This window comes from Centruroides vittatus, unplaced genomic scaffold (genome assembly GCF_030686945.1).
Source record: "Centruroides vittatus isolate TY-2023 unplaced genomic scaffold, ASM3068694v2 contig_1311, whole genome shotgun sequence".
Taxonomy (NCBI): Eukaryota; Metazoa; Arthropoda; class Arachnida; order Scorpiones; family Buthidae; genus Centruroides; species Centruroides vittatus.
The window spans coordinates 93939-119269 of NW_027120834.1; the positions used below are offsets into that span (position 1 = coordinate 93939).

Consider the following 25331-nt stretch of genomic DNA (forward strand, 5'->3'; position numbering starts at 1 on the left):
TTACTGTAAGTAAAAGCTTTGAAGTAAAAGTACTTACTTTTTATGTGTGAATAAAAGTTTACTTTTACTTATTAGTAAATGCTTACACTTTTGAGTAAATACTGGCAACACAATCAAAATGGCGTCGCCATGCGAAGAAGGAAGCCAACTAATCTTTGCCAATGTTTTAAAATAATATAGAATATTATTAAACAAGTCACAGGTTTCTGCTATCAAAAGAAGAAAGGAAATCGCTATTTAACAAATTATTGAAGAACTGAAGATAAATCATGCAATTGAGATGAATAAGAAACAACTCATGAAGAAACTGAACATGACAATCGACTTAAAAGAGAAGACAGATCTGAAACTGACTGTAAATAACCCGATTATGCTAAAATATAGGAAAAAGATGATTTTTGATTTGCTGGATAGAGAGACGAACCTGACTGTAAATTGTATTGCGGGTAAGTAAACAATAAAGTTATGAATGTGTCCTGATTTAGCAGAACAAATCATCGGCCGATGAACGTGTTTTTGCTGTGTTACTTTCGACTAGTTAATAAAGTTTGAGTTTTTCAATCATTGTTTTGAGTTTATAGTTTGGTTTTGTTGAATTCATTTACCATAACGAGACATATGGACGCTCTTTCGAGGAGGAATGTCTCACTGAAAATTTTTTAAATAGGAAACTGACCCATGTTAAGATGTTACTAACTTGAAGAAAATCCGGAAAACTCCACGTGGTCAGCTCATTGGCCAGGCACGAACCTACGACCAACTACCAATATTCAGTGGTTTTATAAATTCGTCCCCCGGTAGACCTTTTAAGGTTATAAATAATTCTTTTATTTTCAAAATGATTATCTTACAAAATTTATTTAGTTAAATACTTTAACGTTTTTTTTTTTTTTTGTTTTTTAACTTTTGCTATAAAAGTCAAAAAAGAAAGTCGCAGAGTTTATCGATTATAGTACAAAATGTCACCGATGGTTTTCCTGACGTCTTTTCCTCGTTTTTGAATTTGAGCCTTGCTTTTTTCGCATGGATTATCGTCTGAATCATCGCGATCTTGTAATATTTCAGGGAAATCCAAGCAGTCATTATTTAGGTATTTCGATACGTTATGGAGAACAAAACAACAATTGATTAAAGAAGGTAATCGAGCGCAACTCTCATTATATAGGCCAAAATAGGAAAATCGCGTTTTTACCTGCCCTAAAAAGCGTTCAATAATAACACGCTCCTTCGTAAACACTTTGTTAAAGTGTTCTTCTTCGAGAGTTTTTGGATCATTGTAGGGAGTCATCAGCCATAGTGCAATACTGTAGCCAGCTTCTGCGAGTAGAAGTACATCTTTGGACTTCATCATAACTTTAAATTCTGCACTGCATTTTCAAATTTCACTGTCGTGAACACGTCCAGACCAACGCGCATCGATACTAGTAAACCACTGGATGGCATTGCATGTGACCGTAATGTTTATCGTTGAAACTCCATTCCTGTTGACAAATTCGTTCGCATGAAGGCCAGGTTTCAAGACTGGCACGTGTGTAAAGTCAAGTGCTACAATACACTTTGGAATGGAGAATCGTTTTGTCGAATTCTGTTTCGCTGTTTGGTTTTCGATAAATTCCTGAAATCGGCAGTTATCGTATTGTTTTGGAGTCGATACTGCTTAGTTTTTTTGACAATATTGTTGAATACAACAAAGCCATTTTCTCTATATTAAAAATCAAAAATATACGAATATGAAACATTTTACTTGTGGTTGTTGATACCTGTAGAGCTACCTTCAATGTTTTGAAGTATTTACTTATAAGAGTAAGCTTTCACTTATTTTTATTTACAGATTTATAAGCATTTACTAGTCTTTATAATCGATGTGAATAAAACCAAGCTTTTATTTTTTTTTTTTTTTTTTGCTTTTACTACCCTTAACTGTTAGTAAAAGCATTTATTAACTTTTATTCATTAAACTTGTAGTCAACTCTAGAAAAATTGTAATAAAAGTATTTACTACTTTTTATTCAACTTGCCCAATATCTTCATTAAGTCCAATTCCACTCGAGATTTTACACGTGACCATTTTTTATCTTTTTACCCCTCGATATTTTATTATTAAAATTTAATTGCATTAATGCTCCTCATACAGAACGTACGGCACCAAATTTCGTTTCTTATTCTTCAATTTATTCTAAAATATTATATGACATAGACACCAAAATACACGCACACACCCATATAATCACGGAATTTTTTGCCATGTTGTTTGGCTGTACAAGATATCAAAATGTAAAAATTTGCAAGAAATCAGAAGGTGAAAATTGACCAGATTTCAATACTTTATCTTGTTATGCATACGTAACATCCCTAAAAGTAAAAAGCGAATTTCAACATTAAATTTATATATGTAAATTATAGTGTTTCAAACTTTTCTCAGTTGGAAGTTTGTACTTTTTTGCCCGGTTGTACTTTTTTACCCCTTTTTTGATCAGGTTTACAATGGTTGCGGCCACATGTTGAGGAAAAATTACCCGACATACAGGCAAAGCTAGGATTTACGAAACACTTTGCAAAATTTACTTTGAGACCCATTAAAACGACGATAGTACAAAATACTATTTATTCATTTTTCTAATACTATGAATACATTAATTAGATAAACACAGACTATAACAAATTAATAAACACTGCAAATTATAATTTTAACCATTGGTAAAGCAACAGTTGATTACATCAAAATAACAGAGAAGTTGTGGAAAAAGTTTTCATTGCGAAAACGCAGAGCGCCGCCATCTTATAATTCTAGAACTTTGACAATGGCGTATGGAAAGTCGAACGTGGCGAGTAGAAGTTCGGATTAAACGTTTGCTTTTGGGTTACATTTATGACGTATTTTGTTAAAATAATGATTATATAAATATTTGTGAATGAGACTGTAAAAATAGAGACTATTTTAATTCAGAAATTACTTAATTATTCAATTTTTTTGCAACTGATGTGAAGTGCCTATAGAATATTTGATATATTTGTGTTCATAATAGCTTATCGTAATACTGTAAAAGTAGATTTGTTCTTTTACGGCATCTTCTGCCATCAACAGCATAATACGTTTGTAAATTTTCCAAGCTGCTTTCGGATTTATATAAGCCGCTATTTCCCTCAACAAAAGTATGTCGTGAGAACAGCCAAAACACAATAGAATTGTCTTACTATTATATCGGACGACAGGAAAGTCGACGCTAATTAAAGTCGAAAATAATTATTTAGTGTTATTAAACATTCTGAAAATATTTAAAAATTGTTTAATATGTTTATTTACTTTCGCTGGTAACCTTCGTTTTTCTTAAACGTTTCTGTCATTTTTCGTCAATATCCCACGAATGAGTGCGAGACGGCAACGTTGGCGCAACGTGTTTTGCTTGGAGTTCAAACGTCAAACGTGTACTTCTGCTTGTCGTACAAGTTTAAAGTTTGAACTTCGGCCGCAACCTCTTTTATGTAATAAAATGAGCAAAACAGTTTTACAACGAATTTTGAAGTTCAATAGGTGTAAAAATCATACCTTACAGAACAACTTTCCTGGCTTTCACTGGGCTAAATTACTTTATAAAGAACGTAGATCTGTAGTAAAGTGAGCCTACTTCATTAGTAATATCTTTTTAAGTGGACAAGATGGAAAGAGAAGAGTATCGCTTTTTATTTTGTTAATTTCCTTAAAAGACTTAAATAATTTAACAAAATTTTCAAAACATAATTGATTTTAATGCAACTTTCTAATATATTATATATTGTTTAGCCCGTCAACAATGAATTCTTCACTCCGAACGAAAACTTTAACAGGAATGAAATGAACATCCAAAGTAAGTAACATGTTACTTAGTTCAAACTTTTTATATTAGTATTATTCAGAGGGTAGCTGAAGAACTGCATTCAAGTTTCAACTGTCATACATTTAACTGGGATTAGATATTTGAGAATTATAAGTAACTACTTACACCGTATTAATATAACTTTTCAAGTTAATAAAAGTATGTTGGAATAATAAGAATTATTAAATAACAACTCATGAGTTGTGATTTTATAGTTCGTATTAACTTGCTTTGTTCACGGTTCGGCTAAACTAATAAAAAAAAAAAATGTGTTGAAACGAAGTAAACGAGAGCAATATAACTTGTGTAATGACAAGTAAATATTAGCAACGTGTTTTCTAACATGTTGCTTATATTCTTGAAGAACGTTGTACAGATCTACTGGATATACGCTCAAATTATCGAATTTTGATTCAAAAAATCTGAAGAATCCATTAATTTTGCCTTTCTACATAAAAATCCATAGACTTTTGGTGTGGTATTTTTCTTTTACACTAATGATTTCTTTCCCCTCTCTAAAAGAACATGACTTCCAAGTTTCTATGAAATAAATAAAAATAGGTAAAGTGAAACGTTTTAATTTTTCCCACCTATTTAAAAGTCCGATATAGAAAAAAATGCTGAATCAATCAGTTTATGATTGTAAAATGTTTTATTTTTATTGCAAACAACAAATGATGCTTTGCTTTTAAATTAGAAACATAGGCATAGTTTACCAATTATACAACTACAGCTGTAACATTTTAATATTGCAGCTACGTTATGTTTATTCAAATATTATAGGTAATTTATTATGTTATTTTTTAAACTTTCAGTTGAGGAGAAAGAGCAAATTCAAGAATACGATATTCAGCAAAATTCAAAAAAGAAACAGCGTTATAAATATACTATTAAAACAAAGAAATACGTTCCTTGGAGTAGAAAATGCAATAGAATCCATGATAAGATTAAAAGGAAATACTTCAGGATTGTGTTTGCATCTCATTCTAAACAAGAATTTACGTGTGATTTATGTAAAAAGACTTTCACATATAAGAGAATATTACAAACACATCTGTTTTGTCATATTAGAAAGAAAACATTTTGCTGCACAACCTGCAATAAAAAGTTTTTGTGGCAATTTCTATTGCGAAGACACGTGAAAGAACACAAAACTAGAAATAAAAACGAAATCTCTCATAGGAATTTACGTTTCCAGTCATCTGGGGATCGAGTGAAGTCATCTCCAAAAAATGGTAAAAATTCTAATATCGAGGGGAAAACCGTGTTTTGTGACATTTGTGGTAAGCGCGTTCGATATGGTAAGGGCTGTTTAGAAAGACACAAGAGAAGTCATAGGGTACATGCTTGTAAGACATGCGGAAAAGAATTTAAGTGGAACTGTATGTTATTATATCATGAACTAAAGCATTGTGTAGACCGTCCTGTCAAATGCGATATTTGTAATATGGGTTTCAAATGTAATGACCATTTAAAAAGGCATTACGAAACTCATAGTGACGAACTTAAATATACTTGTCAGATATGTAACAAACGTTTTAAAACAAAAAATTCTTTCCAAACTCATAAAATAGTTCATAGTAATAAATTCAACCATACTTGTCAGGTATGTAATAAAAGTTTTAAACGCAAATCTAATTTAAGAGTGCATGCTCGTGTACACACAGAAGAATACAAATATTCTTGTGATATATGTAACAAAAAGTTTAGATCAAAACAATATTTGCCAAAACATAAACTTACTCATAGTGAAAACATGTATTGCGACATTTGTGGTAAGTTTGTTCCGTATGGTAAGGGCCGTTTAGAAAGACACAAGAGAATACACAGAGTATATCCTTGTAAGGTATGTGGAAAAAAATTTAAATTTAACTCCACGTTGTTGCTACATGAAGTAACGCATAGCGTAGACCGTCCTGCCAAATGCGATATTTGCAATAAGAGTTTCAAATGTGAAGACCATTTAAAAAGGCATTACGAAACTCATAGTGACGAACTTAAATATACTTGTCAGATATGTAACAAACGTTTTAAAACAAAAAATTCTTTAAGAGTTCATAAAATAGTTCATAGTAATGAATTCAACCATACTTGTCAGGTATGTAACAAAAATTTTAAAAGTAGTATTTATTTAAAACTTCATGATCGTATACACAACAACAAAATCAAATATCCTTGTGATATATGTAACAAATATTTTAAAACAAAAGTAATTTTGGCTAATCATAAAGTAGTTCATAATGATGAATTTAACTATACTTGTCAGGTATGTAATAAGAGTTTTAAACGCAGTCTTAGTTTAAAACAGCATATTCGTAAATACAACAATAAATGCAAATATTCTTGTCATATGTGTCACAAATATTTTAAGACAGAACACTCTTTGGAAGAGCATAAAATTATTCATAGCGGTAGAAAAAAGTATGTTTGTGACATATGTGAAAAAGTTTACACCAGTGCAACTGCCTTAGCCAAACATCGTCTTATTAAACATGAAAATTTGTATTTATGTTATGTCTGTAGGAAGCCGTTTAAGACTGAAGCCAAGCTAAAAGAACATTCGAAAATTCACGTTGAAAAATGTAATATTTGTAATAGAGAATTTAAAAGTAAAACCATCTTAATTTTTCACCAAAAAAATTCATTAAAACATAAAATGCTTTCATTGCGAGAAATGCAATAGACTTTTTATCGATAAACGTGTATTAAATTGTCACAAGGCAATTCACAATGAAGACAATCTTCGTCACGTTTGTCAAGTGTATAACAAAGGTTTTTATATTTAAAGTTTTTTATTAAGCTATCAATACGTTCATCAGAATTAAGTGTATTTTTGCACATTATTGATGATAATAAAATATTTTAATAAGTACTCTCTACTATGTGTTTCTTTTTCTTGTTTTGTTTTTTATTAATTGTTTTAATACAGTATTAAAATAAAAATAATCATATGCACAATCGTTATTCCTTTATCTTTTATATTCCAATTACAAATATCTCTAATTAGAAATAATAAAAATCTAAAACAAAAAATTTAACCCAAACATTCGTGACGTCAGGTAGACACGACCCTATAAGAATTCGATGGCAATGTGTTTGGCACAGTTGTGCATTGTGGTTGGTTTAAATTTATCACGTGACTTTAAAACCGATAATATAAATAGCGTAGCAACTTTTCAGCCTTTGTATACCTTTAGTCTGAACCTTCATTTATATGTTTAAAATATACTGGAAATTCTCCCGCCAATCATAGTGGAATAGTTTTTGTGAGAAAATAAAGATTGAAGAATTCAGAAGAGCTTCAAGTCGAGCTTGACGTTGTGATACTGTTCCTTAGTCCTTGACAAAGCCATTCTTACTCCATGTTCCTTAAATCAGAGTTTACTGCTCTCGGGGTTCTCGGTTGTTCTTATTCTTTTAGATCTAGAATTTACTTGACCAATTTTACTCTTACGCTTACCCCCAGGCAAAATGGCGAGTCATTTTAATTTCACTTTGATAAAACAAAGATGAATTTTATGTAGGGTGGCCATCATTCAATGCCTAAAAGGGAGGACACAACTGGGGGGTAATTCCTGCGAACCCTGTTGACATCTCGTGCTTTCCATTTTTTATATTTACATATATGTATAAATAAACTACGGAAAAATAAATATATGGAATGTTCAATAATCACTTCAATAATATTAAACGTCAAAAATCGCACATGAAGTAACAATGTAGACAATGTAACAAATGTTGAGAAAGAAAACAAATATTCAGTATTTTATTAAAAAAACAAAGGAAAAAAGTGGGGGTATGGCTGTCTACTTTTTATATTTCTGTTCTTTGCATGCCATTTCGAATCGTTTGTTGTTGGCAAGAAGTGTTTTGTACATAACTGGGCATTCTTCTGTGAAGTTATTAGATATTCGGTGTTCTGCATTGACAGAGTCTACTTTCAAACGATGGGAATTAGAAACAGTTGTCAGTTTTGACTGGAATCTAAATAAACACTGAAAAGATTACATTACTTCTCTAAAATGTATTACTACTGTTAGGTAATACTGTACTATTATGACGGCATTAACCAAGATGTGTGACGAAATTTCGGATTGAAGTAATACTGTACGCGCAGGTTAGAGGAACGTTGTTGGCGACACAGGAACGATTTGCTGAGGGTGAAGCATCCCGGAAAGACATTTTTGTAAAGCTGGCTCCAATTTAAGTGTTACTATTGCAAAGAAATCCCGGAAAACTCCCCGTTGGCCATGCCCAAACCCACGACTGACCTCCTATGTTCGGTGGTTTTATCCACTCGGTTACTGGAAGATAGTTATTGCGCTGCAGTTTGGAAAAATTGTAAACGAATAAATTCCCACTGTCGTCCGTTCGTCTCTGTCCTTTCTTAACCTCGGGAAAAGAGTTCGATAGATCAAAATCGAGACCAGACAAGAGAATCGGATGAGAAACAGAACCAGATTAATTATATATGAACTTTCGATTTATACCGGAAGTCACGCTATTTCAATTCAAAAATGTTTTCCGGAACGGAGTAGATAGACAATCGGCACGACTCCATTTTAACAAGAAAAGTATGATGTACAGGAGGGTCTAATGATGTGTTCACTTGTTTATAATCGATCAGCGCAAATCGCAACCGTCAATCTCGTAACGGTCAACTCTTTGATAACAGGTGCGTGTCTGGGAATTGTAACGGATAAGTTACGGCGGCGCTGATCGATTATAAACAAGTGAACACATCATTAGACCCTCCTGTACAGGGGTAAAGTACTTGTACTGTACTGTACATTTCACGCCGACAAGTGCTATATGCTACCTGTTGCAGTACTATATATTCACTTGATTACTGCCACAGTGATCAAGTGAATTTCGGGCTATTTCGGCAATAATTCAGTGAGTATAATTTATATTTTTTTTAAATTACAGTGGAACGTCTATATTCGTCATTAATCCGTTCCTAAGTAGTGCCACTAGCGGTGTTGGGAATGACGAATTCAGAAAATACTGACGAATATGTAAAGAAAAAAAGTCATCAAAATGTGACAAATAGCGGAATTAATGAGGATTTTACTCATTGCTACAGTTTGTAAGTTATAAAATTCAACCCTACCCTGAAAATTAAGGCTTTTCCATTTTATAATATTTAAAAGTACAGAATATTTGAAAAATTAAAGATGATAACAGATGTCGCCAGGAAAATTTGAAATGTTGCCGAGAAAACTGCTGGTTTATCATTTCGAATGGAGATAGAGGGAGAGAGTTCACATAATAATTTAAATATCTCTTAATGTTTCCACAATTATTTTTTAAATCGGCGATATTTCTTTTCGTCTTCGAATTTGTTTCCTTTTTTCCCCTATGTGCGTCGGAAGTTTAGGAATTTGGACATCTACACTGTCTCTTTTACACAGGCAACAATTTATACAAGGGTAAGTTATTTGTGTGAGGGTGACCTTTTTTTTAAGCGCACCACTCCAATTACAACTGTGAAAACAAGACGTCCAATCTTCTGACACGTGTCGAACGACATAAAGCCTGACCACAATTATAATAGCTAAATCAAAGTCAGGTTACGCTAAAAGAAGGTATTCTTCACATTTCGTACCTTGTGGTTTATAAAACAACACACAAACATCACTGCCATCTCTCATTTCATTCATCCAGGCGTCTGTCTACACTTATTGAATCATTTGTGATTCAATAAGTGTAAACGCCTTATTGAAAGGTGTTTACACTTATTTGTAAACGCCTTTCAATAGTAAAAACTTGATGTGTACGTGCTCTTTGTAATTTGATCTCCTATTATACTTGTTGTGAGAGCGTGTTTGGACATGCATATAGATACGTTTGAACAATTCGTGCTGTCACTAGTATAAAAGAGGCGCTGGCGATTGCACCACTTCAGTTAAGTTTCGTCTGGTTCTTTTATTTCAGTGTGCGATGAACCGTGAAACTGAATTGTTTTCTTTTTAATTTCTAATGCGAAATGGATAAATTTGTGGAAAAACGAAGTGAGCCATCTACATCCAGTGAATCGGTTGGTAAAAAGACAAGGTTGTACAATGACAGTTATTTAAATTAGGGTTCACCTGATTGGATGGAAAACCACAGTGCGTTGTTTGCTCTCAAGTTCTCTCTGATGAAAGCACGAAGCCATCAAAATTAGTTTGACACTTGGAAACTAAACATCCCGCTCATAAAAACAAACCCTTGGAATTTTTCGAAAGAAAATTAGATACAAATAGGGATTGCAATCCAGCAGTGTTTTTAATCCAGCTGGATTTTTGCTGGACCAACATCATTCCAGCTGGATCCAGCGCGGATGTATTTTTGGTGTAATAAAGTGTTATCTATCAATCCATCCAGCAATTTATGTTTTTTTTAAAGAAATAAAGCATTTTTTTAAAAATATTTAAAAAACTTTTATTATTAAACTGATCACTATAAATCAGTAAAACTTCTTACACATTTAGGTAGTAAACTTAACTTTGGTTCGGTTTAACACTTGAGATAGAGATAATTAACTTTAAATGTTTAGTTAGATTATAATTATAATGTAATCTTTAAGTTAAATAATAGCAAAGGTAATACTACTAATTAATTTATATTAATATATTATAATGATGTAAGGATGGATAATCAGTGGCTAAGTGGCTATCAGTCTTACCAGTTTTCTTATATAAGCTCTACATATCAGTCTGTACTTATTTATAACTAATTTAATTATTCGTGTTAGTGAGGTAGTGAGTAAGTAATTAGTAGTAGTCTAGAAGTAGTAGTCATACATTCATATTATCATATATCTAAGATACTGATACTCATTAATTTAATGAACTATTTAAGTAACTAGGTAGTCTCAGTTTCTCACTAATTTTCACAATAAAATTGCCTAGCCTAACCCACTAACCACTTATAGAATAAAAGTTAAAAACTCTTACTTAATAGAATTAGAGTGGAAGTTATAGAATATTAGCTTTGTCTTGAATAAAGTATTTAAAAGGATTAAATAAAATGAAATCAATCACTTCTGTTATTTTTTTGACTTTTCTGGAAGTAGGATCTCAAGAAGCAAATGGAATCGATGGTGTTGTCTCCCAACCTACTTCTTAATGAACTACATATATATCCCGCTGCGGAGAAGGCCCTTTCTGCCTCTACGCTAGTTGGTTTCAGGGTCATCAAATAATCATAAATCGTTCCGTCACGTGGTTCATTGACGTCACAACCCACCGTAAATTAGAATTATGCACCAGGACTAGCAGAGGAATTACTTATTTTATTTAGAGCGAAGATACTTTATTTAGCGAGAGCGGAAAGTCAACTGGCAATTAGATCATCAGAAACAAAAGGGCGGGCGGTGCGGTGTAGAGAGGGGGTGTAGCACGTGCCGCACTGAACGGCAACGTCACTCTCGCCGCCGAGTGATAGCGCACGTAGCAAAGCGGCAACGCCTACAACGTAGACTTTTGCGCCATTATTTAGAAAGTTAGTTGAGTATTTGCGGATCCGCAGCGCTGGATCCAGCATCTGCTGCTGGATCCAAGAAACCGAAGAATGCGCTGGATCCAGCTGGATTGCTTTATGAGGGATCCAGCAATTGCAATCCCTACATCAGCAGCGTGCCGTGACATTTGATGATAGGGAAGCTGTGTTTCTGTAAGAAGCCGACTTACAGGGGCAATCAATTAATTGCGCGTCAGGGCCCGTTCGTATTCGTTTGTTCGATAAGCCAGTAAAAACCGTATACTTCTTTAAATGTATTTTTAATAGATTATCTGACGTACTTAATAAATAACAGAGGTAATTATATTGAACTTTCTTATTAAATTTAATAAATTCCCTATGCCCTCTAAATGCCAATTCTTGCTTTGAGAAAAAACATATAACATTTATTAATTACGATTAATAGATATATCTAAATTATCTTGTTATAATTTGCAATATTTATTTTATATTGTCTACCAATATTAAATTCTATTCTATTTTGATTTCCAAAGTGCTTCAATTTTTCGAAAGAATCGTCATTCGTCATGAATTTTATCGTCAAAATATCAAAATTCTTTTGTTGACGTATTTATATTTAATTTAGGCATTGGTCTTTCTCTTTTAATAATGTTTTCTTTTTCATTATATGGTCTTGAGCCAAAACTTTTTTAAAGTAAATTTTCAATATCACAATTACAGTCTAAATCGCTAGCCATGATATAAGGGCTAAAATTAAAAATAAAATTATTAAAACTTACCTAGTAAAATAAAATTTGTGATGGATATACAATTATACATACCTGGTACAAAATATTCAATTGTATGAATATACTTTTGCGAAGAAACGTATATAAAAATAACAAAATATTCTTTACTTTTTAAATATTGAAACAATTCACTTAGTTAAAATTGCTCCCTGCGAATGGCTCATGAATGGAAACAGACGATTTTGGTAGGTGTACAGTGAACGCATGCATGACAAATCCCGAGGGTGCCGATACCGGTCAATGTCAAATGTCTCTTTTGTCGCTTCACTAGTATATCTCAAAGGACGCCACAGGGCTGTTGTAAATTTGAAACGTTTCTCACCATATGTAAATATGTTAAACTTAATAGTTATTTGTTTTCTAACTACTGTAATTCGTTTTAGTACTAGGTGTACACGGAAATCAGTTCCCAACTGTACTGAGCTAGTAATTGGTTTGGTTACGCTTTTGTTTAAGTAAAATTCTGGCTCTTTCGGCAGGGTTTTATTTATGTCTCCATTCCCTAGTCTCTTAATTATTTAACTACTTCTTAGTAGAAATAAGTCGAAACCAGTTACTTTGTACCTGAATATCTGTAGTCTTGGGAAAACAGTGGAAAGACAAATTTTTATGACAACGGATATATAAATCGTAAATTTAAGGAAAATAAATTCTAGAGCTTTTTTTTTTGTACCATTGTACGTCTCATTCATTAAATTTGTTTGTAAATGACGCTGCCAAAGTAACAGTTAATTTTTAACACTGTACTAGAATTGTACACGTTTTTTCTGCATCCCCTTACAGATGGGACATACTAAATCGTAATATCGCCGGTTTAACATGAAATCCCTAAGTAATATAAGATGGGAGAGCGGAATAAACGCAGAACAAATATATCAAATATTTTAATGGATTTTTTTAAAAACTCTTGTCAACTATACAGAACTATCATAAAAACATGCCAGTGAACTTCTATCGGTTGGGTTAAGTTATAAATCTAGTCTAGGGTGGGCAACCTTTTTTATAACATGGGCCAGAATAAATTTTACGTTTTTTCCGCGGGCCGTAGTAGTTAATTGACGCCTTTTTGTGACTTGTAATTTTTTTAGTCTGAAAATATGAAAAAAATAAATAAAAAGTTAATTACTACATTTATTTCTCTTATCGTTTTCGAAAATTACAAAGAATTGGAAAAATAACTATTAATTAGTTATTTTTCCAATTTAATAATCTATTAAAGATCTCGCGGCCGGATAGAAACTTTTCGCGAGCCGTAGCTGGCCCGCGGGCCGGGGGTTGCCCGTCGTTGATCTACTCATGTTACGCCGTTAGTCTACTCATGATTCACATAATCGGGTGAGGGCGGCCGAATATCTAGCAGACAGACGGCTAACAGCCCACAACCGGTCCAGGATATAAAATTAGAAGCTTTATGTGTGAAGCATCCACCAGCTAAACCGGGTGAGGTTGGTGCTCTGTAAACCGCATGTGCCAATGCCTATATAATCTGGCTGATTGGAAACACCTGGCTTCGACATTCGTTTCGCGACTGAATTATTCGAATATACAATAGCAATCTTATCGTTTTTTTCACATGTAGTATAGAAATTTGTAAAAGATACATAATGCGGTTATAATAAAATATTAATTTTAATTAATGCAAAGTACGTTAAAATACGAAAATTTATATTTTATAAAATACAAGGGAAGGTCATTGGAAGGTGGAATCGGCGCTTCCATCGCTTCCAATGACGGCACGTCACTGCCCTACATACAAATAGAAGTTTGTTGATTTCTCAAGGTAAGTTAAGCATACTGATAAAAGTGTACTTGAAGCATTTTATCTCGTAGCATTAAGAGTAGCTATGATGTCTAAACCCCATACAATCGCCTAAAACCTCATATTGCCTGCTGCAATTGATATGGTCAATGTTTTAATAGGTGTGGAAGAAGCACAAAATTGAAAAGCATACCACTTTCTAACCTGACGGCACAACATTAACGACACAATATCAAGGCGATCGATGACATGGCTGCCGATGCTCGCGATCAGATAATTCAGCAAGTAAGTTCGAGTGAATTTTTTAGTATTCAATTTAATGAATCAACAGATGTTTCAGTTCTTATGTTTTGTGAGGTATGAATGCGATACGGACTAATCAATCAACGAAAATATGTTGTTTTGCAAACAGTATCGGGTCATGCTAGAGGACAATGTCTTGTTGATGTTTTTTATGAAGCTACGAGAAACTATACTAACATAGATTGGACAAAATGTATTGCAGTATGTAGTAATGGTGGAAAGGCGATAACAGAAAAGAAGAGTAGATTAATGAAAATATTAAGAGATCGTCTTATACCAAGGGCGGAATGGACGCACTGCTTCTTTCACAGACATGCTCTTGTCACAAAAAATATGCCGGAAAATCTCAATCAAATTCTTTGTGAAGCTGTAAAGTTGGTTTATTTTATTAAAAGCCGATCGTTACAGAACAGGCTCTTTGCTAAACTATGCGATGAATTGGGCAAAAATAAAAAATCTCTTCTTTTCCATACAGCAGTTAGATGGTTATCGCGAGGAAAAGTGTTAACCCGGGGATTGGAATTGCGAGATGAATTAATAATATTTTTCCAGGATAAACAAACGCCATTCTCATTGTTTTTACAGAATAATCAGTGTATGTTGTTGGCTTACGTAGCTGGTGTATTTTAGCATTTAAACGACTTGAATGTGAATTTATAAGGACGTGATAAAAACACTTTATTAATGACAAACAAAGTTCATGCGTTCATTAAGAAGCTTGATATCTGGATTATTCGCTCTCAAAGCAAAAATTTCGATACGTTCCCACTCACTTCGGATTATATTGAGAAAAATTTGAATGAATTCAGCATAGTTTAAATTGCATGAAGATGCATTTGCGTGAGCTAAAAATTCAGTTGACGGAGTATTTCCCAAAAAATAAAAATGATTTCTCGAAGAGATGGGTACTGAATCCGTTTAGTAAAAATTTTGTTGCCGCTGCTAAGTTACCAGTTGAGATTCACGACCAGCTCATCGAAATGTTTGCCTACAACTGCAATTTACATCTGAAAATTTAAATACGTTTTGCCTTGTTCGTCAACATCAATATGGAAATTTAGTCACAGAAGCATCGAAAATATTAATTCCTTTCGCCACGTCTTATCTCTGTGAAAATAGTTTTTCGTCTATGGTTGCGCTAAAAACTAAATACGGGAATCGTCTTTTATCACTCAAAAACAATTTGCCTTTGTGTGTTTCTAACGAAGATCCACGTATGGAGAAAATTTTAAATGAAAAACAAATGTGAACCATGACATTAATTTATTTTCTTTACATGTGTACTTATTGTAAGTAAAATGTTTATAAGTTTATAATAAATGATTTTTTTCTCATAAAATGATTTCATTATTGTTTCGCGATCCCCAGGTTGAGAAACGCTGCCTTAGAGGATTTGATGACAATTGGAAACTACTCTCAACAGTGGCATAACTAGGGGGTGCGGTAGGTGCGGTCCGCACCAGGCCCCTGGAAAGCGATAGGATAATGAGAGCCCCAAAATCACAAGAAAAAAGACCCGAAAAATTTTTTTGGGGGCCCACAACTCTGGTTCCGCATCGGGCCCGAAGAACCGTAGCTACGCCACTGACTCTGAACATTATGTAGATCGTTTCTGGTTACTAAATGAAGTCTTTGTAGCTCTTCAGGAGTTGTCAGGCTGTCTCTGACTTCCTCTATTATGTCATTGAAAGGTTTCCTCAAAGAAATTTTTGATGCTAATAAATTTCTTTTCTCTGATGACAAAACTGTGTGACACAGTTTATTTTGGTGGCCTACGCGTTGCGGAGTGAATGTAACAACACACTTCTCGTCATCTTTTATCTTCACTCTCATTTGGGATGGACAGAATCCATTAATATTTTTGCTTCCTTGTATTTTTAAATGACGAATACCTTTACCCCTACTTTTGAAATAATCAGATCTATGACAGTTATAATATCTATAGGCCTATACTATAACTGTCATAGATCTGATTATTTCAAAACTATTAGGCTTAATGTTCCTTTCTGAACTACTTATTATAATGTACTTAACGGTATTTTCCACTTCATATTTCCGTTTCCATTCCTTAAAATCACTAAATGAATTATATGTCTGAATATTATTAGTGATAAAAATATCATGTACCTTTGTGAAAATGTGAAAATATTTATTTTTCTGAAATTCATTTAGACATAAACTACATTTAAATATTTTTAAAACTTTATCTTTGCCAAAATCCTTGTTTTTCTCTCATATGTTTCCTTAAACTCTGTTTGTATTTATGCTTCAAATGGCATATAGAGCATTCCATTTTTAACAAACACTGAACACCAAACAGAAACAACAGAAGACCACAAGGGGTATCGACGGCTCGAAACGGAATCCAGTTGCTGCGATTGGCGCTGTTCGCCGTAGCGGCATAATTTAGAACTAAGTTTTTAGCAGTGCTCTACACCTTTGTTTCCCAAAGTGGGCGCAACCGCCCCTCGTCCCTATGGGTGGCAAGTAAATCTAGAAAAACGAAAGCAGCCATACTGCAGGAATACATTACTAACCGGTCGTTGTTAAAGTCAGCGCTTCAGCGTCGCTGCTTCAGCACTGCTGTATGACGTAACACTCGTGGCTTAACAACACGACTGCTGCAGCAGTAAAGATGGCGGCTATTTGGGGTGCAGTTTACACATTTTGTGAACTTTTTAATTCTAAAACTAATTCTCGATCATCATCAACGCTGCTATTCTCGTCTTTTTTTAATAAAAGGCCAAGAGAAGTGGAGGAAGAAGAAATTCTTACGGTAATAAATGAGTCTCCAAGAAAAAAGGTAAAAATCATGAATTATGTCAAAGAAACCATTCCACGGTACAATGATATCGACTTCAAAGCACATTTTCCTCCACAAGAAGTCAAACACTGGTAGGCCATCTTTATATTATTCTGCTATTTTCTTAAAGACTCGGTATATCCTTTATCGACATATTTAATGGTGTGTCATACAAGGATAATGGCCACTTAAATAGGAAAGAAAAATTGTTTAACAAGAGAGTTCTTCACGTGTGATTATTGAACAAGCCTACGGAGATCTTTTTGACCGGTTCAGGCGATTAAAACTTCTGCATGTAACACAGCGGTCGAATATCCCTAAAATGATCATTTCAGCATGCATTCTTCATAACTTGTGTGTTTTACAGAATGACGAAGCACCTGAAAGGAGCGACAATTACATACAAAATAGGAACAACTTGGCTGATTATGAGATCAATCAAGAGTGAAGGTCTAAGAGAGATATTATTGCAGATTATTTGTATCGGCAGTTAGAATAATTTTGTGATATTTGTTCTTTAATCTGCTGTAGTAGTAATTGGCCAAAGCCAGCAAAGATAACCAGCATTGTTTATGTAACAACCGATTAAAATTTTTAAAATAAAATCATTAATGTTTTTATTAATGTGTGTTTGAGCTTTTGAACACTGGTCTTGTGTTAAATAGATTCGCCATCCTACACTGCTTAACTGACATTGTGCAAATGAAGGGTGAAACGCTGTAGCTATACCTTTTCACCCCTTATTTGCACAATGGTTTTATTTATTACTACTACAAGAAGCTACTTGTAGTAGTAATAAATAAAACAATTGAAACAGATATCATCAATACCAGTTTCTTCAAGATGCATTTAATACTGGAAAAGTAAAGTAAAAAATTGCCAGAATAAATAATAGTCTTGCACTTTTTATACAAATTTGTAACAAGATAGACATGTTTGAAATGAGCTGTTTCAATGTAATTTAGTTAAATTAATTCTGTTTCTGCAAAGAATACAAGGTGTTCTGTAAAGTAGTTTTTTATACAAATTTTTCTAATACTGGACATTTATAAAAGATTTCATAAAATGCAGTGGCGTGCCGTCATTGAAAGCGATGGAAGCGCCGATTCCACCTTCCAATGACTTTCCCTTGTATTTTATAAAATATAAATTTTCATATTTTAACATACTTTGCATTAATTAAAATTAATATTTTATTATAACTGCATTATGTATCTTTTACACATTTATCGTTTTTTTTCACATGTAGTATAAAAGATTGCTATTGTATATTCGAATAATTCAGTGGCGGAAAAAGTGTCGAAACCGGGTCAGTTTCCAATCAGCCAGATTATACAGGCATTGGCACATGTGGTTTACAGTACACCAACCTCACCCGGTTTAGCCGGTAGAACCAACACACGCATAAAGCATCAAATTTTATATCCCGGACCAATTCTGAGCTGTTAGCCGCCTGCCTATTAACTTCCAAACAGCCAGATTATAGGCATTGGCGCTTGCGCTTTACAGAGCACCAACGTCACCCGGTGAAGCTGGTGGATGCTTCACACATAAAGCTTCTAATTTTATATCCCGGACCGGTTGTGGGCTGTCAGCCGCCTGTCTGCTAGATATTCGGCCGTCCTCGCCCGATTATGTGAATCATAAGTGGACTAGATCAACGGCGGGCAACCCCCGGCCCGCGGGCCAGTTACGGCTCGCGAAAAGTTTCTATCCGGCCCGCGAGATCTTCAATAGATTATTAAATTCTTTGTAATTTTCGAAAATGACAAGAGAAATAAATGTAGTAATTAACGTTTTATTTATTTCGTATTTGTAGACTAAAAAAATTACGAGTCACAAGAAGGCGTCAATTAACTACTACAGCCCGCGGAAAAAACGTAAAATTTATTCTGGCCCGTGTTATAAAAAAATTGCCCACCCTAGACTAGATTTGTAACTTAACCCAACCGATAGGAATTTACTGGCTTGTTTTTATGATAGTTCTGTATAGTTGACGGGAGTTTAAAAAAATCCATTAAAATATTTGATATATTTATTCTGCGTTTATTCTGCTCTCCCATCTTATATTACTTACGGATTTCAATGTTCAACCGGTGATATTACGAATTAGTATGTCCCATCTGTAAGGGGATGCAGAAAAAACGTGTACAATTTTAGCAGTGTTAAAAAATTAACTGTTACTTTGGCAGCATCATTTACAACCAAATTTAATGAATGTGACGTACAATGGTACAAATAAAGCTCTAGAATTTATTTTCCTTAAATTTACAATTTATATATCCGTTGTCATAAAAATTTCTTTCCACTTCTTTCCCAAGACTACAGATATTCAAATACAAATAACCGGTTTCAACTTATTTCTACTTAAGAAGTAGTTAAATAATTAAGCGATTAGGGAATTAGAAACATAAATAAAACCCCGATGAAAAAGCCGAAATTTTACTTAAACAGAAGCTTAACCGAACCAATCTCTTGCCGAGTACAGTGGGGTCTGTTCTCTTCATAATATTAGATGTAATAAAGACAGAAATTTTTCCAGTTCAATGAGAGTGACCGAAAAGTTGTAAATTTTGGAAATTTCCGTGAACACTTGGTCCTAAAACGAATTAGTTAGAAAACGAACGACGGACAATCTGTTCAGTTTAACATATTTAGATTTTTACAGTTATGGCGAGAAACGTTTAAAATCTACAACAACCCTGTCGCGTCCTTTGAGATATACTAGTGATGCGACAAAAGAGGCATTTGACATTGACCGGTATCGGCACCCTCGGGATTTGGCACGTCACACACCTACCTGGACCGTCTCTGATTCCATTTATTAGCCACTCGTAGGGAGCTATTTCACTAAGTGGATTGTTTTAAGATTTAAAACGTAAAGAATATTTTGTTATTTTTATGTATGTTTCTTCACAAAGTTATTTTTAATTATAAGTTTCTTTAAAAGTATATTCATGCAATTGAAGAATTTTTTGTACTAGGTATATATATTCGTCACACAGTTTGTTTTACCAAGTAAGTTTTTCTGATAATTTTAATTTTAGCCCTTATATCGAGGCTAGTTATTCAAAAATTCATTTTAAAAAAGTTTTGGCTCAAGACCATATAATGAAAAAGAAAACATTATTAAAAGAGAAAGACCAATGCCTAAATTAAATATAAATACGTCAACAAAAAAATTTTCGACATTTTGACGATAAAATTTATGACGAATGACGATTCTTTCGTTAAATTGAAGCAATTTGGAAATCAAAGCGGAATAGAATTTAACATTGGTAGACAATATAAAATAAATATTGAAAATTATAACAAGATAATTACGATTAATAGATATATCTAAATTAATAGACGTTATATGTTTTTTCTCAAAGCGAGAATCGGCATTTAGAGGGCGTAGGGAATTTATTGAATCTAATAACGAAGGTAATTATATTGAACTTTTTTATTTATTAAGTACGTCAGATAATCTATTAAAAATACATGTAAAAAAAGTATACGGTTTTTACTGGCTTATCGAACGAACGAATACGAACGGGCCCTGACCCGCAATTAATTGATTGCCTGCCCCTGCAAGTCGGCTTCCTACAGAAACACAGCTTCCCTATCATCAAATGTCACGGCACTGATAAAATGCCATTTTTCTTGTTGACACATTTGAATTTCTTTTACTTCTATTGTCTCTCTTCTCTTTTTAAGTATGAAAATAGTATTAAGATTTTTCAAAGCATTTTGTACCATAGGTTGTCTGTATTTCTCATTTCTTAATTCTGTGCATGAAAAAGGTAAAAAACTCATTTTGCAAAGAATAGAATTCTACTTGTATTTGCATCACTAACTGAAGAGGGGGAACCTTAAAACATTACAATATGTTTGCCACTATCCCATATCAAATTACAAAAATGGGTTTATATAAATAAAAAAAAAACAATTCTGATATACAAACTTAATTGTTTATTATTGGTTTTACAGCAAATTTTTAATATAATGAGGTAAAAATATAAATGGCTAGTTTATTTTTTTGTAAGTTTATCCAAAATATCTATTAATGATCGCATCATTTTTCTCCTTTCTTCTTCACTTTCCCTTTCTTGTTGTAATTTTTTTTTTTTTTTTCAATTTCTTTAAATTTTTCCCATCGTTTGTTTTCTTTTTTTTCTCTCTCTTTCTCAAGTTTTTCACGCTTTTCCATGTACAGTACTGTGAAAACCACAGTGGTGGTTCATTTGCTTTCCTTTTTGGTGCTTTTTTAAAATTTTCTAAAGTACAATCAGGAAGACTAGATGTGCTGCTGCTTGTTGAAGACAACTGTACTGAAGAGGGGAAGGAGTGCTTGAAGTAGCACTGTAATTTTTTTCCAGTAGTGAACTCATTAAAGTTTCTGGAGAAGGAGTAACATCAGACCTACAACCTATTGCTGCATTGAAAAGATCAAAGTAGGGCCAGGTTATAGCCCCTTCCCCAGTTTTATTATTCACTATATCTTTGTTTCTTCTGTATGTGGATAAAAGGTTTCGCCACATTTTATCATACTCCGTACCAGATACTTTATAACCTTCTTTTGTCAAGTGATCAGAAACCTTCACCCACAGTTTATTTTCGGCTTTTGGTTTCCGAAATTCCTCCTTCATTTCCAACTTAATACTGATTATAAGTCTGGTCGTAGCATCAGTCCAGTAGGCATTTGACGTAAGTAAATCTGAAAAACAATATATCAACTTTAAGTCTTTATCTTTAGGAACATTTTGAAAGTTTTTTAATCATGTCCAATTATTGTGTAACTATTATCCAACAATTGTAAAGACTGTCCATTTAACTATGAAATTTGAAAATATTTTTTTGTAATGATAAATTATTTATATATATTTATAAAAATAAGTAGAATTAAAAGTATATTTTAATTAAACATTCCATCTGAAAGAGGTCTCTTTCCATCCCTAATGACTGAAGTGCTTGGAACTGTTTTAAAATAAAAATTATATATATTACACTGTAAATTAACAATGAAAGTAATTATGACAGTCACATTTCTTTTAATACCTGAATTTGTATTATTTTCTAAATTTTTATTAGACTCCACCAGTGTATGTTCTTCAGGTTTTGTCTGTTTTTGTCTGTTTTAACGATTTCATAGAGTAATCAACCCTATGGAATCGTTAAAACAGACAAATAAACACACGGAACATTTCTCAGTGGTTTTGTTTTTTTTTAATATATTAAAATATACGTATTACACTCTGTAATATACTAAACTAGAGCCTTATACCCCGTTCGCACCGAGCATTTCAATCTAGATTGTGAACAAGGTCGGGGACTATGTCTTGGTGCGATCTCTCTCAACCGTTTCAATCTCGACCGAAACGAGGTTTAATCGCGATCGATTCAAGAGTTCTCGAAACTAGATCCAGTCATAAGAGAGATCCCACAATCTCACGAGCGCGAGATAATACAAGATGGCTGTGGAACACGTGTCGGGCTATGGACAGCGAAATAAAAAGGATATTGTATTTCGAGAGACGATGACATCTGTCTATTATCAGCAGTGCCATTCGGGGTGAAAAATTTCTCTGCCTAAAAAAAAAAGGTCGACAGCACTAATATACTGTTGTTACTTGGTCTTCGCCCAAGGCCCCTTACGTTTCAAGTACGCCACTGATTATTACATATATCGCAAGAAAAGGTATTGTATTTATTTCTAGCCAAAACTTCCATTTCGTTTGTCGGTGATTGTCAGGGAAAAATTTTCTGCTAGCGAACCCTTTATTAACTATTTCGTATATCACCGCTGCCTGTACATATTTATGGTCTGAAGGTTCAGATTTAATTCTTCTACACAAATTTTTGGTATCCTTATTAAATTCTTTCTTGCAATTCTTTAAAACTTCAAACTTTTCATCGCCTCCGTTGAATATAAATTGTGAATATTCATTTTCTGGCCCTACTTTTATCGTCATTTTCTCAATTTATAATATTCGCGCATGTCAACAATGAAAGATTTTAAAACCGTCGAGTTTGAGTTTACATTTGCCTTAATAAATAAATAAAAAGCTCATATAAAAGGAAACACTTGTCTCTTCTAGTTAAATAGTGTCTCATCAATCCATATTAATTTTACTCAAATTTTTGAATGAATAAGGGCAATTTCACACTGTGATCGACTGCTCCGACCCGAGTAAAAATATTTAACTTTTTAAATTTATTCGAGTGGAACGACTCGTCTGTCGACCGACTGGTCCAACTCCAAACGTGTTGCCATGGCAACACGTTTGGAGTTGTACCAGTCGAATCGGTCGGCCATAGTATGAAAGAGCCGTAACAAAGACAGGCAAGTAAACTCATTGATATTTTCGCGTTGTAGCAGTAAAAAAGGGGTGCACACTCAAAGTTAATAGAAGTCAATAGGTAGGGCGTCACCAACTCACATCATAGTTTTTAGCTACGAAACCCTCGTGATAATTATATGAGAAATATTGTTCCTAGAACCCACCTCGTTTTTATCACTCGTATGGCAAACACCGTTGTTACATCGTCAGTCCTTTTTCTTAGGTCTTTTGTTTATTCACCTCTTCCTGGGTCTACGGTAGGTCTTCTCCCCTTCATTAAAATGCTATTAAATATCGAAGATTTAAGTTTGATGGGGTGGAGAATTAATCAGAGTCATGTGTATCTTCGTTAGGGTGGATTCACTCACGTGGCGCGGGAACGCAAACGTATTTTCACCGCGCAACTGCACAACCACACAAGCGACAACCTAATCACATTTCGGCGCATGCGTACAGTATTCAAGATGGCGAACGATACCGACACTGCCGTTATCCACGGCTTGCCTTATTTAACTAGAAAATTTTGTCGAAGATTTTGGATAAGAGATATTTTCTTGGATCGAGGAAGAACTGGTGTACAAAATACGCTTATTAGTCCACCAAGATCTGTGGATAAAGAATACTATTTCGACTAAGATTCGTTTGTATTTTCTTTCTATTAAATTATATGTTATTATTAGTGTAGAATTTGTGGCACTTGTGCTGATTGGGGGGTACGGCTATTTCAGAGGTTTTCTTCCAGAAAATTAATAATTTCTAGACTAATTTGACTCAATCATGTCCAAAACACGTATAATTTGTTGGAAATTAGCGATATAAAATATGCTATAAACAAAAAATTGTCGGAATACTTACCGAGTGTACCCCGTTCGAAGACGCCATTGCTTAAGCACGATGTCGTCGCCGAGCGGTACATTAGATGGCGGACGCGTACGAAGCGTGTCACGTGACATTTCTCGGGTCCCTTCGGTCACGTGACTATTCACTCGTTTCGGCCACGCCTCTTATCTCTGACGTGTTTCCTGATAACTTAATCTTCTCGCGGAGGAATTAGCTAAACTTTGGAGACATCACGTGATTTAACCGAGCCTTTGAAGCAGTCCCCGGACTACAGGTTGATAAACTTTGCATTAGTTACGTTTCCGGTAATACCGTAACGTTCTACAACAAATCCCCCGAGTCAATTTTTAAAAACTAAAGTAATAAATAATCGAATTACTTTAAAATTCAGATGAAATTCCTGTAGTTCCTAAATTATTAAATAATTATAAAGTTGTTATCTAAATTTACAAAAAAATATGATTTTATTTTTTCACTAAAGTTATATAACAATATTATACATATAATTTATGTAAGATATGTGACTAATTCCATATAAAGACTTTTGTTTGGAAATAAAATGTTCTCATTAAAACAATAGATGAAACGTGTATTAGATCGGTACTCAGTGTCAACACTTTATCGTTAAATAATGTACAATTAATTTTAGTACTTTCATAATATTTTCGAAAGTTCCAAATGATATCACAGAAAAATTCACTTGTTAGAATGAAAAAACATGAGAAATGACCTTCAAAATGAATAAAATGAACCTATAAAGGTTACGACAGTTACGTTACAGAACGTATAGTCAAAAATAATAATAAATACAAAAATTAATTATTCTATTATTTTATCATTAACTCATTTAATATGGCCAGTGACATAATAATGAGTCGGTTTCAAATTACAATATTTATTATAATTTTATATACATTATCTATTAAATTATTAATAATATGATATATATTATGATGATAAATATTAGTCAGATGCAACAAAAGATGTCTAATGTCTTCAGATAAATATATATAACTCTTTATATAACTCTCTTATTTTTTTCTTAAGACACGAAAGAGATTAGGCTATTTAAAAGCAGAGTAAAATTATTAGTTATTTATCGAATTATCGTACGTTGTTACATGTTGATTTTAATCCATATTTAAAATCGCATGATGTTTGAGATTAATCTCAAAAGACACTGTGGCCATTTGG

At 33.4% G+C, this 25331-nt stretch overlaps 1 protein-coding gene and 2 long non-coding RNA genes across 3 annotated transcripts in view; 1 reads left to right on the forward strand and 2 right to left on the reverse strand.

Annotated features, from left to right (window-relative positions):
* LOC136990292 (uncharacterized) overlaps window positions 1-25331 on the reverse strand; it is a 232653-nt gene that overhangs the window by 84209 nt on the left and 123113 nt on the right. The gene's annotated exons all lie outside the window — the stretch shown is intronic.
* On the forward strand, window positions 5611-17422 carry LOC136990205 (zinc finger protein 90-like). Its single transcript, XM_067288584.1, has 3 exons — window positions 5611-6463; window positions 14095-14153; window positions 17342-17422. Exons 1-3 carry the CDS (start codon window positions 5611-5613, stop codon window positions 17420-17422), a joined length of 993 nt encoding a protein of 330 aa, XP_067144685.1.
* LOC136990276 (uncharacterized) lies at window positions 20914-23779 on the reverse strand. Its single transcript, XR_010883026.1, has 2 exons — window positions 23462-23779; window positions 20914-21673 (listed from the first exon to the last, which is right to left on the reverse strand). It is a non-coding gene; the product is annotated as an uncharacterized lncRNA (long non-coding RNA).